A 19,316-nucleotide genomic window follows, 5' to 3' on the forward strand; every position below is an offset into this window, starting at 1 on the left:
GGCCATGGCTCATGGGCCCAGCCGCTCCGCGGCACGTGGGATCTTCCCGGACCGGGGCATGAACCCATGTCCCCTGCATTAGCAGGCGGACTCTCAACCACTGCGCCACCAGGGAAGCCCTCTTTGCTATTGTAAATAACGCTGCTGTGAACGTGGGGGTGCATATATCTCTTCAACACAGTGTTTTCATTTCCTTTAAATAACTACCCAGGAGTGGAATTGCTGGATTATATGGTAGTTCTATTTTCAATTTTTTGAGGAACCTCCATACTGTTTTCCATTGTAGCTGTAACAATTTACATTCCCACCAACGTTGCACAAGGGTTCCCTTTTTTCCACATCCGCACTAGCATTTGTTATCTCTTGCCTTTTTTTTAAAAAAACATCTTTATTGGAATATAATTGCTTTACAATGTTGTGTTAGTTTCTGCTGTACAACAAAGTGAATCAGCTGTACTTTTACATATATCCCCATATCTCCTACCTCTTGCATCTCACTCCCACCCTCCCTATCCCACCCCTCTAGGTGGTCATAAAGCACGGAGCTGGTCTCCCTGTGCTATGTGGCTGCTTCCCACTAGCTATCTATTTTACATTTGGTAGTGTATATATGTCCATGCCACTCTCTCACTTCGTCGCAGCTTACCCTTCCCCTTCCCTGTGTCCTCAAGTCCATTCTCTACGTCTGTGTCTTTATTCCTATCCTGCCCCTAGGTTCGTGAGAACCTTTTTTTTTTTTTAGATTCCATATATATGTGTTAGCATACAGTATTTGTTTTTCTCTTTCGGACTTACTTCACTCTGTATGACAGGCTCTAGGTCCATCCACCTCACTACAAATAACTCAATTTCTTTCTTTTTATGGCTAATATTCCATTGTATATATGTGCCACATCTTTATCCATTCATCTGTCGATGGACACTTAGGTTGCTTCCGTGTCCTGGCTATTGTAAATAGTGCTGCAGTGAACATTGTGGTACATGACTCTTTTTGAATTATGGTTTTCTCGGGGTATATGCACAGTAGTGGGATTGCTGGCTCATATGGTGGTATCTCTTGCCTTTTTGATGATAACCATTCTAACAGGTATGAAGTCATATCTCATTGTGGTTTTGATTTGCATTTCTCTGATGATTGGTGATGTTTATCACCTTTATATGCATCTATTGGCTATTTGTATGTCTTTGGGAAAATGTCTATTCAGTTCCTCTTCCTATTTTTAATTGGATTAATTTTTTTTGCTATTGAGTTGTATGAATTCTTTATTTAAATTATTTTATTTATTTATTTTTGGCTGTGTTGGGTCTTCATTGCTGCGCGCGGGCTTTCTCTAGTTGCGGCCAGCGGGGGCTACTCTTCGTTGCGGTGCGCGGGCTTCTCATTGCGGTGGCATCTCTTGTTGCGGAGCACGGGTCCTGGTTGTGCAGGCTTCAGTACTTTTGGCATGTGGGCTCAGTAGTTGTGGCTCACCGGCTCTAGAGCACAGGCTCAGTAGTTGTGGTGCATGGGCTTAGTTGCTCCGCGGCTTGTGGGATCTTCTCGGACCAGCGCTCAAATCCGTGTCCCCAGCACTGACAGGGAGACTCTTAACCACTGCGTCACCAGGGAAGCCCAGTTGCATGAATTCTTTATGTATTTTGAATATGGTTGGCAAATATTTTATTCCATTCTGTAGGCCGTCCTTTAATTTTGTGGATTGTTTCTTTTGCTGTGTAGAAGCTTTGTAGTTTGATGTAGTCCCACTTGTTTATTTTTTGTTTGGCTGCTTGCGCTTTCCGTATCATATCCAAAAAATCATTGCTGAGACCCATGTCAAGGAGCTTTTCTCCCCTATGTTTTCTTCTAGAAGTTTTATGGTTTCTGGTATTGCACGTAAGTCTCTAACCCATTAGAGTTAATCTTTGTGAGTGGTGTAAGACAGGGTCCCAATTTCATTCTTTCATTCTACATGTGAATGCCCAGTTTCTCAGCACCACTTATTGAAAAGACTGCCTTTTCTCTGTTAAGTATTCTTGGCTCCCTTATCAAATATTAACTGACCATATATTATTATTATTTTTGAAATGGTTTATCAACCACTTACATTTCTTTTTCTGAGGATTATTTTAAGTAGCAAGTTCCTATCGTGCATTTGTAGATTAGCATAAATTATAAATATTAAGTTTATACCTAAGTCTTTCAAAGGAATATTTGTTTTCTGTACAGCTGGTCATACCTATAATTCTAGGTAGAAACCACCACCTTCATTAACCATTATAATATACATTTCTTTGTGATAAAATAACGGCATTATTTCATCAAATCTGATGACCATATGCAATTTATCAATAATAATAATTAACAAGAAGAATAATCCCAAGTTCGTTGACTTCCATCACATAATATAAATACTCGAGTTAACTTAACATTGTTTGTGTGATATTTTCTTCTAACCAGTCATAACATTGCGTATATCTAACGTAGGTCTTTTGATATCATGAAAAGATCATATCATGAAAAAGTCATATCATGATCTTACCATCATTCTGGGAAATGACTAGGGAATTATGACCTTATGGTTCTCACTCAGACTATTTCATTCAAATGTAAAAAAATGTTCTAAGATGATGACAGTTGCTTGATAGTGACAGGCCTGCTATTTAAAATTTCTTTGTTTGGGAGAGGCTTGAAATATAGAGTGTTATCAGAGAAGATTCTGAAGCAGAAAAAAATGCCGTTAATTGATAAATGTCTGATGGAATAATTGTTACAATAGGTGTAGACCTACTAGAGAATGGACTTGAGGATATGGGGAGGGGGAAGGGTAAGCTGTGACAAAGTGAGAGAGTGGCATGGACATATATACACTACCAAACGTAAAATAGATAGCTAGTGGGAAGCAGCCGCATAGCACAGGGAGATCAGCTCGGTGCTAGAGGTGCGGGATAGGGAGGGTGGGAGGGAGGGAGACGCAAGAGGGAAGAGATATGGGAACATATGTATATGTATAACTGATTCACTTTGTTATAAAGCAGAAACTAACACACCATTGTAAAGCAATTATACTCCAATAAAGATGTAAAAAAAAAAAAAAAGCAACGGAAACGGCTGATAGTGAAGCTGTGTGGAGTGAGATTGCAAACGGGGTTTCTGAGGTACTATTGGGAAGTGCTTCTTGGAGAGGTCTTAGAGTTTGTGAATTTCTAAATTTTATTTTTTTTGTACGTGGAAAACAAGCTATGTTGTCTGTATGTGTTGAGGTTTGTTAATTTTATTTGTTGTTAATTTTATTCTCTTTTTTTCTCCTGGGCAAATAATGATACAGTGCATTCAGTTTTTCAGTAAGGGTTTATATTTTTCCTCTTCGTGGTCAAGAGAAAGAAACAGGCAGTAAATGGTCATTTGTGTGGAATTTCCCAGAAAATGCACAGTGAACAGCAGGGCTGGGGGTGGCCCTGCGGCCAGAGGTCAGGCTGGAGCCCACACGGTCCAGGCACGCTGCGCGCCCTCTTCGGTGTTTGAACTAATGCCTGAGTTGTGGCTTGTTTTTTCAGTAGACAAACTGTAAGTAATTCTCACTGGAAGTTCTTTCTGGACCTCTGTGAGCCAGTGTTAAAGGACAGATAGAAGGGGTTGAGGTGGGTGTGGGGGAACATGTACACGAGTTTTAGTGATTAGTTCTTATCAGTAAAACGGTGGAGAATAACAAGTTCCCTGCCTACTTCCCTGGACCGCTTTTGAAGATCGAATGAGGCCATGTTTGTCTTCATACTCAGTCATTTTCAAACATTTATGGCGTTAGCCTTTTAAGACCTCTTAGCATCCAGACCTCCCTGCAGAACTGGGATGGGCGTTACTGTTACCTCCTTTTACACCTAAGAAACCTGAGGCTTGGATTTGCTCAGCCAAGGCTGGAACTCCTACCCAAGACCGTCGGACATCCCTTCAAGAAGTTCACAGCAAATTGGAATGGCCGATATTTAAACACATAGATGTGAAAACGTTCTTTAGAGGATAAAGCCATGTAGAAATATGTCATCTGTTCATCATTGCTGTCATCTTTGTCACAATGATAATGTTATCGCTGCTTATGTCAGTGTGGTTTAACAAAACATTTTCTTCCTTGCCTTAGAGAAACTGAAAAACCACATTTGTTTTCTGGTATAAAAGTAGTACTTGGGCTTCCCTGGTGGCGCAGTGGTTGAGAGTCCGCCTGCCGAGGCAGGGGACACGGGTTCGTGCCCCGGTCCAGGAAGATCCCACATGCCGCGGAGTGGCTAGGCCCATGAGCCATGGCCGCTGAGCCTGCGCGTCCGGAGCCTGTGCTCCGTGGCGGGAGAGGCCACAACAGTGAGAGGTCCACGTACCACAAAAAAAAAAAAAAAAAGTAGTACTTGTCTGTTTTTTCTTTCAGGTTTTACTAATTGGAAAGTATATACAGATAGTGAAAAATCAGAACGTCATAACTCACCCGTAGATAACCTCAATTTTATGTATTAATACCTAAGTATGTATTTGCTTAAATCTATGTAAGTACAGGTTTAACATGGGTACATTGATTCTTCTTCAGTGGAGGTCTTTCGGGGTCTTAGAGACCGGCACCCATTTGCCTGGTGTGGTTTGGGTGGGATCTTTTCTTGAGTCAGTCACTTCTGAACCTTCTTCCCCGTGTATCTCTGAAGCTCAGAGAATTCTCAGATACGAATAGAGCAGAGGGACTTCCCTGGCGGCACAGTGGTTAAGACTCCACCTGCCATGGGTTCGATCCCTGGTCCAGGAAGATCCCACATGCCGCAGAGCAACTAAGCCCGTGCGCCACAACTACTGAGCCTGCGCTCTAGAGCCCGCGAGCCACAACTACTGAAGCCTGTGTGCCTAGAGCCCGTGATTTGCAACAAGAGAAGCCACCGCAGTGAGAAGCCCATGCATTGCAACGAAGAGTAGCCCCCGCTCGCCACAACTAGAGAAAGCCCGGGCGCAGCAACGAAGACCCAATGCAGCCAAAAATAAATTAAATTTTAAAAAAAGAAAAAAAGAGAATAGAACAGATACTACGGGTTGCAGGCCAGGCCCAGACCCAGGCCAACCAGTGATCTTAGCCACACCCTCACCTCCATGCTGTACTCACTCACCTGGATGTAGCCTGTTGTTACCTGATAGGTAGTGTTGGGAGGAAGACGCTTTCCTCTACCTTTCTGGGTTCTTCTGGCTGGTCTAAGAATGAAGTTGACAAGAGACAGATTAATAGGAGAAAGTCAAACATAAGTTTAATAACATGAGTACATGGGAGAGACCAAGAAAAATGAACTCACCAAGGTGGCCGAAGCCCACACCTTAAATGCCATCCTCAGCCAAAGACAGAAGAGGATGTTGAGAGTGGGGAGAGTCGGTTAGGGGAAGTTACCAGGAAAAGCACGGTAAACAAGGGTGACTGTGGTCCACGTTTCAGTCACTTCCTTCTCCGTTGATAAATCGAGTTTCTAGAGATTTGGTCAGCCTCCTCTTCCAGGGACAGAGCGGGACATACCCTTACAAATGGAGATTTCCCTTACAAATATAAGTGTTTCTTACAAAAAGGCAATTCCTACTTGGTTTTCAGAGCCCTTTCAGTGTCTGCTGTTTACCAGAAAATAACTCGCTTAAGACAATATGCCAAAGAGATGCATTTTAGGGTGGTAAGTTCTGCTCCCCTATAGTAGTATGTGGCTGTTTTTCTGTTTTCTTCATTTTGCTCTTCAGTATTGTAGTCTCTTCCCCAATTAACATGGCTAAAAAGAAAAAGTAACCTTCGAATTTCTTTAAAAGAAATAGAAAGCCTGCTGGACTTTGGGCTGGATTTAGATCCCAGCTCCGTTATTTAAATAACCTTGGATGAACCTCTGAGTCTGTTTCAGCAGTAAAATGGTGATAAGAATATCTAGTTACAGAATTATCTTGAGCAGTAGGGATATGAAATGCCATCCTCATAAAGTAACGCCGAGAATCATTAACTACTTGCTACTATTGGGTCTGTGTACATATGAAAAAATCAGGACCTTTCTGTATTTTGAATTCCATGAAAGTTCAGGTGTATAGGGTTGTATGGGGTGGAGGTTATATACTGGAAAAGTTGCAGGCACGTATAATATTTTTGCCTCATAAGTTGTTAAGGGTGTTCCATATCCTTCAAAGTGAAAGAAGTCGGGCTTCCCTGGTGGCACAGTGGTTGGGGGTCTGCCTGCCAATGCAGGGGACACGGGTTCGTGCCCCGGTCTAGGAGGATCCCATATGCCGCGGAGCGGCTGGGCCCGTGAGCCATGGCCGCTGGGCCTGCGCGTCTGGAGCCTGTGCTCCGCGACGGGAAAGGCCACAACAGTGAGAGGACTGCGTACCGCAAAAACAAAAACAAAAACAAAGTGAAAGAAGTCTCAGGATAAGTGGGTGAGTGGTGTCCAGTTTAAGGATGTTGGGGATCCACCTGTAACTAAGAGAGCTCAGAAGTGGCGAGTGGTTCTTCCCTTGTACGTGTAGTAGCATTGCTCTTTGATTTGTGATCACAGCCATTTTCTACAAGGCATGTCATTTCTGGGCTTTGCAATTTCAGTCTGGCTTTGAAAACGTTCGTTAAAACATACCACCCCATTTCCAATTTCTTCATACTAGACTGGCCTCTCTTATTTTCCTTTCCTGGCTCCATCTTAGCAAATCAAGAGTTTATATACCTTTCCCTATCTTTTTGTTTAAAAGCCCTGGTACTCTCAGCAAATTCCATGTGACCAGGCCGCCTAGAGAGGTGGCAAAGAATTGCAATTCATTTTTGGGTTCCTCTCTGTGGAATTACCCTCTTCTCTGGTGTTTCCAGGCGCTTCTCAACCTCATGCCTACCGTACTAATAGTTTATTGAAAATTCAGAAGCCAGCAGCCTGACGTTGGGCCTGCAGAAGAAGTCCCCAGTGTTTGTCCTCAAGGAGTGTATAATTTAGTGGGACGTAGACAACACTGGGAATTCTACCACGTTTTCCCTGGACACACAGTCTGTACCCTGGGCCCATTCTCCAATGTCCATTACTTCTGATGAGCCCTTAAACCTAGACATGTTTGTTTCTTTGAACTCAGTAGGGGAGTTTTTCCCCACCCCAGAGATTGTCTTCATTGAAGAACGGAATTAAAAGCACAGTATGTGTGTACACTTAAAAACGATCCAGATACCCGACAACTGTTATGAGATTGCTCCTAACCCAACAGGTACGCTGGTGTTTCATAAAGTTATGTTATTTGCAAAGCTTTGTCCTCTGTAACTGCTTGTCTTTAGAAGCCTGCCTGTGTAGAAGGGAGACCTCTGAGTATTATTTGCTACAAACAGATAGCTTCCAACACTTCTGCAGACTCCTTTAGCAGGAACATAGAATCGATAATCCAGGGATTAAGAGCCAGCTTTGTGGCTTGGGTTTGGTGAGTTGTAGCTCGACCTGGGACCAAGAAACGTAAGTTGGGTAGTAAATCATTAGGGATTTGTTTTTCCAACAGACTGGGTGATTGAGAGTTATATCTTATAAGGAGGTAATTTCTGCTTTACTAAGATACTGTATTGAAGTATCTAAATATCTTTAGAATATCTTCTTAGTTTTTCCTGTATCTTTTTTTTTTTTTTTTTGGTCACACCACGTGGCATGCAGGGTGTTAGTTCCTGGACCAGGGATTGAACCCAGGCCCCCTGCAGTGGAAGTGCACAGTCTTAACCACAGTCTTTCCCCCTGACCTGCATCTTTTTTCAGTTAAATAAGTATTTAATTCATACCAGTTACAATCAAGTCACTGCTGCGGATCTCCTTTATTCTCACATTATTTTAACTTAATGTTTAAATTAATTATGTTTTAGAATTCGGTAACACGTGTACATTGTACAGTAAGTTGTACAGTGAAAAGTAACTCTTCCTTCCCACTCCTGTACCCCAGCTGCCTGACCCCTTCAGCTGCCCAGTCCACAAACTCTGTGCCAGCTTCTTATATGTTCTTCCAAAGGTAACTCCATACATGCATAAACATCTGCGTGTGTCATATTCTTTTTCTCTCACGAACAGTGCTAGCATGCTGTGATCGACTTATTTTGGTGATCCTCCCAGTGAACTCCACTTCCTTGTACGTCAGCACTTATGTAATTCTCTTCCTTATTGACTGAGCTTGGCCACGTGACTGGCTTTGGACAATGGTGGATTAGCAGGTGTGATGCAAGCAGAGGCTTGCTAAGTGCTCGCACACTGGGACTTGTTCTCTGTGAATGCTAACTACTGTGACACTCCCTCTCAGAACCCAGAAACCCCCAACGGTGAGGTACCCAGCCTAGCCACGTGCAGAGGCTACATGGAAGAGAGCCAAGGTGCCTGCCAACAGCAGCCACCAGCAACCTGCCAGCCATGTGATGAATGAGCCATCTTCTTGCAAGTGGAACCTCCAGCCCCATTCAGCCACCCCAGAGATGAGCTTTACCTGCCAAACCCTGTCCAAGTTGAAAAACTGTGAGCTGTCGTCATAAGCCACTAAGTTTGGTTTGTCTTGAGCAGCAGATAACCGAAATACTAGATGCACTATATATTCTTTTTTCTTGTAAAAGACTTATCTATTATTTATTTATTTAACTTATTTTTGGCCGTTTTGGGTCTTGGTTGCAGCACGCAGGATCTTCGTTGAGGCATGCGGGATCTTTCGTTGTGGTGCGTGGGCTTTTCTCTAGTTACGGCATGCAGGTTTTCTTTTCTCTAGTTTGCGGCTCACAGGCTCTAGTTGAGGCACACGACCTCAGTAGTTGTGGTGCATGGGCTTAGTGGCCCCGTGGCATGTGGGATCTTAGTTCCCTGACCAGGGATCGAACCCTAGTCCCCTGCATTGTAAAATGAATTCTTTACCACTGGACCACCAGGGAAGTTCCTAGATGTGCTGTATATTCTGTGCCTTGCTTTTTTCACTGAACCATATATTAGATACCAGTCTATTTCACTGTTTATAGAGTTGCCTCATTCTTTTTAAGAGCTGATAGTATTCCATTGTACATTTGTGCAGTAATTTATCAGCCTCTATTGATGGACATTTATGTTGTTTTCAATGTGTTGTAGCATCTAATATCTTTGTTGCATGCTTCCTTTTGCATGCAAACAAATATATTTATTGCCTAAATTCTTAGAGAGTCACTGGGTCAAAGAATATGTGAATTTGTTATTTTAATAGATATTGCCAAGTTGCCCTCCCAAGAGGTAACATTCCCACTAACCCTGGGGAATGAGTCAGTGGGTGCCAACTTGAATGGTGAAGACCATGTCAACCTCACATGTGAGGTGGGAATGTTATATTTCTCCTTTAATGTTGCTTTTCATATATTGAGAAGCCATTTGCATTTCCTTTTTGATGAACTGCCTTCTTTTTTCTGTTGGAATGTTGGCCTTTTTCTTTTTCGAAGGAGCTCTTTATATATTAAAGGAATTAGCTCTTAATTTGCTTAAGGTGAAAGCAAGTCTTTTTTTTCTCTCGGTTTATCTTCTGCCTTGGTTTGAACAATTTGTTTTCCTCTTATCGTGGTTAGATATACCAAACTTTTATTTTATAGCTTCTGGATTTTCTTGCTTTTGTTTTGTCATATTTAGGCTTTCCCCACTCTGAGATTATAATAGATATTCTCCTATGTCTTCATCTAGTACTTTTATTATTTTGCTTTTTACGTCTTCATCTTTGATCTGTCTGAATTGTCTTCTGATATATAGATTCCAAATTTATATTTTTCCAAATAGGTTTCCCAGGTGTCTACCCAGTCATCCGTTATACTGTTATGCCGTGTCATCCTTATCATATACGTTTCTGTATTTACACCATAGATAATTTCAGTATGTTTTTTGAATCCATCAAATTTTTGAGTTACTGTCTCATAAATTACTTAATTATCCCTTTTTCTCTATTTTAAAATATTTTTTAAAATTCCTTATAATTATTAATGCCAAACTAGCTTGTGATTTCCTCTGTATATATACAAATGAATATTTATAGTCTGTTTTAAAAGTTATTTAAACTTTCATCTTGTGAAGCTGCTCAAAATCTGAAGTTGGAAAGATAAGCGTTTTATGCACAGGGACAGAGAAGATCAATCCATGTAATCGAGCTTCAGCTGAAGATGAGTAGGCTTGTGTAGGTGTCGAGTGACGTGCTTTTTTATCCGTTGCCGTATACAAAGGCCTGTGCCCAGATGCCTGAAGCAGGTAATAGTACTGGTATAAAAACTATATCTAGTTAAGAGAGTGGTGAGGCTGGGACCCTGCGAAAGGGAAGTTTTGTTAACAGAATGGCTGAGGCCACATCATGAGAAGACATCAGGAAACTACACTTGAGCTGTGATACGCTAAGAAAATGAATCCGTTTAATTTGGTGAAGCACGTGTCGTTTTTAGGTAATGTCTACAGTGGCCCTGAGCACCCGGCGGGGCAGGGACTCAGCCGAGGCAGAACAAGGCAAGTGCCTTGTTCAGCCCAACTTCCTGTTCTTCCAGCTTTCCCCCTCCCCCTCCTCTTGGTCCCCTTGGCACTGCTGTGCTCACTTCCGTGGCTCCAGGGGCGTCCTTCGAGACCTTTTTTCACAGGCACTGTGGTCTGGCCCCATGCGCTGGGAGGTCTGCATTTGGAACATGTGCCCTATGGCTATTAAGTCTAACCCCTGCTAAGAGAATGAGATGGACAGCCCTAGAAAGAGATGCAGAATTAGGGTGTGGCCTATTCTGTGTATTTGCATTCCAGCAGGACGTCCAGAGTTTAAGCTGAAAGGACCAAGTCCAGTGGGGAGATTTCAGGTGTCAGCTGGAGTCGGGGAGGTCTTGTGGGACTTGTGCCCTTCTGCTGTGGGCTGCTGTGCTTTCTGCCTCTGTCATAGGCCTGCCATGCTTGTTCTGTGCGGGTCAGCCCCATTGTGCTCTCCTTTCCCACAGAAACCTTCATGCCTTCTACCAAGGTGGGCAGTTGACTTCTGGGTTCAGAATCACAGAAAGTCAGAGAGCTAGAAGGAACCCCTCTGAACCCTTTCATATGATAAGTAATGTCTATAGATTTCCTCCCCTTTTTTAATGTTCTCATACTCTTGGGATGTTTGGACACCAGTGGTATTGTTTTCCATATTCTCAGTGCCACACAAGCTGGGAGATTTTAGAAAATGTTTAGTTTTAAGGATAAAAAAATGTTCTTTCTCTTCCTTTTAGATCCTGCCTAAGATTTCCTGGCCTGCTCGAACCTGGGAGCCAACGATGAAGCAGAGTTTTGCCTTTGACAACAGTGGCTACGAGGACGGCCTGGATGGCATGCACCCCTCTCAGACGGCCACCGGCACCATCAGCATCGTGGGCATGACCTGCCAGTCGTGTGTGAAGTCCATCGAGGGCAGGGTGTCTAGTCTGAAAGGTATCGTGAGCGTTAAGGTTTCCCTGGAGCAGGGCAGCGCCATGGTGAGATACATGCCCTCGGTCCTGAGCCTGCCTCAGGTTTGCTGTCAGATTGAGGACATGGGCTTCCAGGCCACTGTGGCGGAGGGAAAGGCTGCCTCCCGGCCATCCAGGTTCTCGCCCGCCCTGGAGGCTGTGGTCAAGCTTCGGGTGGAGGGCATGACCTGCCAGTCCTGCGTCAGCTCCATAGAAGGCAAGATCGGGAAACTGCAGGGCGTCATGAGGGTCCGCGTCTCGCTCAGCAACCAGGAGGCAGTCATCACTTACCAGCCTTACCTCATCCAACCCCAAGACCTCAGGGACCACGTGAACGACATGGGGTTTGAAGCCGTCATCAAGAACAAGGTGGCCCCTGTGAGCCTGGGACCTATTGACATCAGGCAGCTCCAGCGCAGCCACCCAAAGGCCCCTCAGGCTTCCATTAACCAGAATGGCAATAACTCAGAGACCTCGGGGAGCCAGGGGGTGCCCCTGTATCTGAGAGTGGATGGAATGCACTGTAAGTCTTGTGTCCTGAACATCGAAGAAAATATTGGCCAGCAGCCAGGGGTTCAGAGTATCCAAGTGTCCCTGGAGAACGGGACTGCCCAAGTCCAGTACGACCCTTCCCGCATCTCCCCAGGGACCCTGCAGAGGGCCATTGAGGCTCTGCCACCTGGGAACTTTAAAGTCTCTCTACTCGATGGAGCGGAAGGGAGTGGGACAGACACCAGGAGCCCCCAGGCGCCCGGCGTGCGCTGTGCTGCAGTGCTGGCCATCGCTGGCATGACCTGCGAGTCCTGCGTCCAGTCCATCGAGGGCCTGGTTTCCCAGAGGGAGGGAGTGCAGCGTATCTCAGTGTCTTTGGCTGAAGGGACAGGAACGGTCCTCTACGATCCATCTCTAACTCACCCAGCAGAACTCCGAGCTGCGGTGGAGGACATGGGATTCGAGGCCTCCGTCCTGGCTGGTACGTGGTTGATGCTAAGTTCCTTGGATTTTTAGCTTCTTTTCTGAAGAGAACACTGATTCTGTGTTCTTTTTTTTTTTTTTAATTATTATTTTTGGCTGTGTTGGGTCTTCGTTGCTGCTCCCAGGCTTTCTCTAGTTGCGGCGAGCGGGGGCTACTCTTTGTTGCGGTGCACAGGCTCTGGGAGCATGGGCTTCAGTAGTTGCAGCACGTGGGCTCAGTAACACACGGGCCCTAGAGTGTGAGGGCTTCAGGAGTTGCAGCATGTGGGCTCAGTAGTTGTGGCGAGCGGGCTTCACTAGTTGTGGTGCACGGGCTCTAGAGCGCAGGCTTAGTAGTTGTGGCGCACGGGCTTAGTTGCTCCGTGGCATGTGGGATCTTCCCGGACCAGAGCTAGAACCCGTGTCCCCTGTATTGGCAGGCAGATTCTTAACCACTGCGCCACCAGGGAAGCCCCTGTGTTCTTTTTGAAAAGAGTACTTTGGGAACACCTGGCCCTTCTCTCTCCAAAGGAAACATCATCATTTGCTCGGAGATTTCTCTGCTAAACAAAACAGAATAATAAAGACAACAGGACCGTGGTTTCACCACTTGGAGCCCTTTCTGTTGAAAGTGGGAAAGAAGGGAAGGATATGATGATGGTTTCCCTTCCCACCCACCCCCGACCACGGCTGTGAGAAGAGGGGGGGTGTGACAGCCTTCCCAAAGCAAGGTGCCCACATACCTTGATGCCACCGTCACTAGACAGTTTCCAGGGTGGTGGCTGTCCCCAGGCCCCCTCCCATTGACCCGCCAGCCACTCACTTGCCTGTTTTCCCCTCCATTGCCTTCACTCGGGAGCCCAGCAAGTTGTCTTAGCGTCTTTTGTGTTTCTGCCCCTCACCAGGTCTGTGTGAGCTGTGGGCTGCTGAGCAGCGAGGTACCTTCCCCCACCCCCACCCCAAGAACTTATGTGGTAGCAGGGAGGGGGAAACCACGCGGAGCAGCAGGTGTGAGCCCTGTGAGGGGGAAGGGGGGCTTCTAGGGAGGGCTCCCTCTGGGGGGGGGGTGGGAGTGAGCCAGTGAGCCATGGGAGGTGGCAGAAACACGGCCGGGCCCCCTGTCCGGCCCCTCATGGCTGACTCCCACTCACTCCCCCCACCCCGAGGAGCCGTTCCTAGGCCCCTGCACCACCCACCCCCAAGGGGAGCGGGTGAGTCATGTGGAGCGACTGGGCCCCATTCTGGGCTTTGTCTTTGTACCAAGTTTCAGGAAGGAGATTTGTTTTGTTTTGGTTTTTTAAACAAAAATCAATAAGGAAACTGGAACAGTAAATCCTGTACTCAGAAGCTAAGACATGTAGTAGGTAGTCGCCATCTGCTATATTTGTATAAGGTTTAAAGTCTTAAAACAGTGGAATCAAGTTATCAGCAGTAAAAAGAAATTTGCATTGAACTGTATAATGCAGAATAATTGACTACGTAAACCTGGAGGGAAAACAGGGATTTTTATTAGCCAGAATTATGAGAATTATGTTTAGCCCAAGAGGTATTTAGGGAACCAGATTTAGCAAATAAAAATACAGGACGGGCTTCTCTGGTGGCACAGTGGTTGAGAGTCTGCCTGCCGATGCAGGGGACGCGGGTTCGTGCCCCGGTCCGGGAAGATCCCACATGCCGCGGAGCGGCTGGGCCCGTGAGCCATGGCCGCTGAGCCTGCGCGTCCGGAGCCTGTGCTCCGCAACGGGAGAGGCCACAACAGTGAGAGGCCCGCGTACTGCAAAAAAAAAAAAATACAGGATACCTAGTTAAGTTTGAATTTCAGATAAACAATGAGTAACGTTTTACTATTAGTATGTCCTGTGCAGTATTTGAGACATACTAAAAAATTACTGTTTATCTGAAATTCAATTTTACCTGTATTTTACCTGGCAGTCTTAATTTAGGATAAACCATAAGTGTGCTGGTGACTGTCTTTTATAGCCACTTAAATGCGAAAAAGGCATTATTTGTATTTGATCGGCCATTCTGGATTGACCAGGGGCTCCTTGAGGACTGTCTTCAAACCATGTGATTTGTTTCTCCTTTGACTCCGCAACACCCAGCACACAGTAGGTGTTTGTGAAGGAAACGAAGGAGAAAGGAAATAATGGGCTGGGACAGGCAGGGTCTCAGGTCAGCCGATGGAGGGAACTCTTGAGAGAGATTACAGAGCTGAAAAACCAAACAGGAACTGGGAGGGAAAACAGGAAATTAAAAAAACAGGAAAACCACCCACAGATGGGAGGGTCTGAGGGAAGGCAGGTGTTTAGTTTACACAAGCCCAGGGGCTGAGCTTGCCTGGTGGGGACTGGCCAAGGGCAAGGCTATGGCAGGAGCCGGGCCCCGGTGGAGAGATGGCAAACACTTGGGTCCTCCCTCCTCCTTTCTGTCCTGTTGTTTCCTGTTTGTTACCTCCATGTGCCAAATTTAATCAGAAACCAGTTGACAAGGGAGCCCGGGAAAAGTGGTTTGCAGGGGTCAGCCCCTTGGTAGTGGAGCAGGGGGAAGGAGGGAGGGAAAGGGTCTGAGAGCATACGGGCAAGAGACAGGCATTGAGTTTCAGTCCCTTACTTGACAGCTAAGATACATTTAGACCTGGTTGTAGAAGGCAGCTGTTATTTCTTCACTTGTTTGCATGGTAAGTAGTTTTTGAATGGATGGATGGATGGGTGGATGGGATACATGAATACAAAGTGAGGAAAATTCACCTGTTACGTATAGCATGTTCCTCTCACCCTCATAAGTGAGTGATGTCACTTTCAGGGCACGGTTCCCTCACCCCTGCACGTGCTGGGGGTCTTCTGGGGCCCGGGTCCTGTGCCAGCTGCCGTGAAGTGCTCAGCGGCAGTCCAGCACCCGCCCACAGCGGTTCACGCTCTCCCGGGGAAGCAGGTCACAGAGGCCCCTTGTATCATCCAAGGCAGGTTAGAATAAATGTTGTAACAAGGAAGGTGTAGGTCAGATGCTTTTGGGATTCAGAAGAGGAGAGAATCCAATACCCGCTTGTGGGGCTCCCAAGGACATGATGTAGGGGTGACCGTGGAGTTGGGCGTGGATAGGATTTAAGAATGGATAGGATCTGAACAGGCAGGAAAGGGCAGGACTGCACGCCAGGCGGAGGAGACAGGCCAGCACCCTGGTGCAGGCTACCGTCCTCTGCTCCTGGATCCTGGAAGGGGGTCCAAACTGGTCTCCCTGCTTCCTGCCTTCCAGCCCGGTCCCCAACCAGCTTTCACAGCAATCCTGTCGCACTGCTGACCCTCCTGGCCCATCCCGTCTTGTATTGTGAGTGGAAGAGTCCTCATGGTGGTCCCTAAGCCGCTCCCTCACCCACCACCTTTCTAGCCCTGACTCAGTTCCTCTTACCAGGCTTGTTCTCACCTCAGGGTTTGTACTGGCTGTCCCCTGTTTCTGGAATGCTCTCCCTGCAAATGCACACAGTGTTCTTCATTTCATAGCTGCTCGTCCGGACTTTTCCCAGAGCCTATATCATTTTTATATAGAAATATATAGGTTTGTATCATACATAGTTTTGTAATCTCTTTTTCGCCCTGTGACGCATCATAAACATAACTTATGGGTCCATCCGTGTGTCTGCAGTACCATGTTCAGCGGCCGCATGGCATCCCAGCATATGGGTGTACCATAACTTTGTTTCCTCTTTATTTTTCCCATCTATTTTGTGTGGATGTCATTGTAAATAATACTGATAGGATTGTTGTGACTGTAAATACAATTGTCCGTGAAGACAGTCTTCAGACTACGTGATTTGTTTCTCCTTTGTGCACGTCCTTAATTATTTCCTTGTGATAGATATCTGAAAGTATAATTGCTGGGTCACAGGGTATCAGCATTACTTCATTCCATCACAAATATTTATTGTGCCCCTACTAAGTGCCAAGCAATTAGAGGTACCGTTTTTGATAATACTGTCAAATAGATTTCCAGAAAGTCAAATCAATTTATATGCCCACCCGTAGTGTTGGCATAGGTTGATAAAGGACCCAGTAGCGTAGGCTTATTTGGGTTTTTGTTAATTTATTTAAACTTTTTTTTAGCAATCTCCAGAAGCCCAGAATTTAGTTGAGTTAGACCTCAGTGCTGGAGGTCTAACGAATACTACTGAAATTGCTGACAACAATATTTGGGTAGAAAGGCAAGTGAATCCAGGAGGTGGTGATGGACTGGAAAAAGAGGGAGGGGCTGGACAGGTGCAGGAGGGTCTGGTGGGGGTGGGAGCTAGAATGTTAAGAGCTGACATCCAAGGGGTGGAGTCATTTTGAAGAAGGACAAAGTCCAGGAGAGCAGAGCTGTGCTGGGTGAGGTGATGCTCTCTGCATCCAGAAGGTGGAGGGCTGTAAGGCCAGAGCACTGGAGGGTCTTCGTCCATCGACTGCACTCTTAAAGTGAGTGGAAGTAGTTTTAGCACTTTCCAGAAAATGAGCTTCTATGTTTTGCAGCTGTGGACTTTGAAGTAAGGAGAGTTCATCATCAAATGATGTCATTTTTTCCTACATACTCTTCAAGGTATTTTGTGTCATCACAAAACTGTGACTTTTTGGAGTGATGAAATTTTCTGTATCTTGATCTGGTCGATGGTTAGTTACATTGGTCTATATATGCGTGGTGGGTGGAGTAATGGCCCCCAAAGATGTCTGCTCCCTGACCCCTGGTACTCGGTGGGGAAAGGAGAACTTTCATCATTGGAGCCGGACTACTGAAAGTCCAAATGGAAAGAAATTACCCTTGGCTATCAGCTCAGACCTACACGGAAGTTAATTTGAAGTATATCAGTGGCCTGAATGTGGAGGTTCATTTAAAATAACAGAGGTGCCAGGAGAGCATGTCATGGATATTTTCAGCGTGGCGGTGGACACATCTATTAATAGAGCACAGGATGCACTCACCACTGAAGTTGGTTTAGTTGACTCTAAGTTGGGCTTCATTAACGTCAAGGACTTCTTTTATCAAAAGAAATACCGTTAGATGAGGGTGAGAAAGCAAACCACAGACTGGGAGCCAGTGTTTGCAGTGGGTACAGCTGACAAAGGGTTCCTGCCCAAAATGTATGTAGGACGTAGACAAAGGACGAGAAAAGGGCCAGCGACTCAATAGAGGTGTTTGGGGGCATTTTGATTCTCATGGGGAGGGAGAGGACCTCTGTTAACCAGGATGTGGCCAGGCGTAGAAGCTCGATTCCCTGCTTCATACCTGAGGGGTTTGGGGCAAAGCATTTAATTTCTTGTAACTCTTTTCTTCACTTGTAAAATGGGGATGGTAGTAGTACTTGCCACAGGGCTATGTTAACAGTTAAAGGAGGCCAGACGTGTGCTTAGCAGGGTGCCTGGTGCGTTCTTACCACTGCTTTACCATCATTGTCTCATTAGAGCATTCGTCTACCCAGAACATTCCGTCCTTGCAGTATCGGCGTGTTTTCCTATGTATGGAATCGAGTGCCTCCGTCTGGTTGTGGGGCGGGAGAGACAGTGATGGAAACACCAACCCCCCTTTATCTTCTCCAGGAACTTTCATCTGAACATTGTCAAGCTTGAGCCTCCTGTTCCGGAAAAAAAAATTATCCATTCTTCTAATTTGAATGATCTGTGACATTCTATCCTAGAAAACTGTTCCAGCACCCACGCTGGGAACCACAGTGCTGGGAGCGCCACGGGGCACACGGCGGCGGGTGCACCTGTGTCCGTGCAGAACGGGACTCCCCAGCCCGGGGGTCTCCCTACAAACCACAACCCCGGCCTCGTGTCCAAGTCCCCTCGGGCCTCCGAAACCGTGGCCCCGCAGAAGTGCTTTCTACAGGTCAGAGGCATGACCTGTGCGTCCTGTGTGTCCAACATAGAGAGGAACCTGCAGAAAGAAGCTGGTAAGAGGTCTCCACCGCGCCGAGCTGGGATGCTGCTGTGGGTGGTAGCGTGTAGACTGCTGGAGGCCACGGTCAGCAGCGTGGGGCGGTGTGCCCTTGGCACAAGATGGCCTTGGGCGTCTCCACTGACTGCATTGATCAGGAGCCCTGATCGTCTGGCAGCGGCTCATTGTGTGACAGGACAGATGTTTGTCTAATGTTCTGGGGCAGTTGGCGTCCTGCTCTTTAAGAAGTACTTAGTTTGAGATAAAATGGATTGCTGAGTAAGTTAGCCATGGGGAATCCGGTTTAAAGGTCAAAGTACTGTCATGGGTGGCCTCCCCAACTAGCTTGTCCTGGTAGTAGTCTGTGGTTTTCCCTTCCAAAGCCTCTTACGGTCAAACACATAAATAGCCTGCATTCTGTCCTGTTGTCATTGTAAATCACAGCGTGTTGCGGAAATGCCAAAGTTTTGTCCTCTAAACGACATTGCCAATCTGTTTTTGTTTTTTTTTTTTTCCCCGGTACGCGGGCCTCTCACTGTTGTGGCCTCTCCCGTTGTGGAGCACAGGCTCCGGACGCGCAGGCTCAGCGGCCACGGCTCACGGGCCCAGCCGCTCTGCGGCATGTGGGATCCTCCCGGACCGGGGCACGAACCCGCGTCCCCTGCATCGGCAGGCGGACTCCCAACCACTGCGCCACCAGGGAAGCCCACCAATCTGGTTTCTTAAAGCTGAGAGTGCAGCGAAAATCCTGTCCCAATTTTTTGTTTGGAAAATACCTTAACCGTGACTCTGCCGGCCTCCGGGGTCACCTTCTCTCTTCCCGTGGCTCCGTACGTGGGTCCTTCTGCTCCGGCTCAAGGATAACATGTTTCCCGCCTCCTGCTCATCAAGCCTGCAGCTTCCTGGCGCTCTAGAAGTTGGCTCTCACACCAAGGTGTCCTAGGAGCTCCTCTGTCGCCTGTGGGCTGGCGGCTCAAAAGCTAACCTGTGTCTCACAGGGCCCATGATTCTCTTCCCGACTTGAATCCCTCATATTTATCCTTTATGACATTCTTTCTA

General features: G+C 46.4%; 1 protein-coding gene across 1 annotated transcript in view; it reads left to right on the plus strand.

Annotated features, from left to right (window-relative positions):
* The window catches only part of ATP7B (ATPase copper transporting beta), a 71,432-nt gene that overhangs the window by 20,330 nt on the left and 31,786 nt on the right, over window positions 1-19,316 (plus strand). Inside the window, 2 exon segments of the mRNA XM_079903017.1 lie at window positions 11,187-12,375; window positions 18,016-18,273. Coding sequence (XP_079759143.1) covers window positions 11,232-12,375; window positions 18,016-18,273 — 1,402 coding nt within the window. The 5' untranslated portion in view covers window positions 11,187-11,231.

The sequence above is a fragment of the Stenella coeruleoalba genome (assembly GCF_951394435.1).
Source record: "Stenella coeruleoalba genome assembly, chromosome: 18".
In the NCBI taxonomy this organism is placed as follows: Eukaryota; Metazoa; Chordata; class Mammalia; order Artiodactyla; family Delphinidae; genus Stenella; species Stenella coeruleoalba.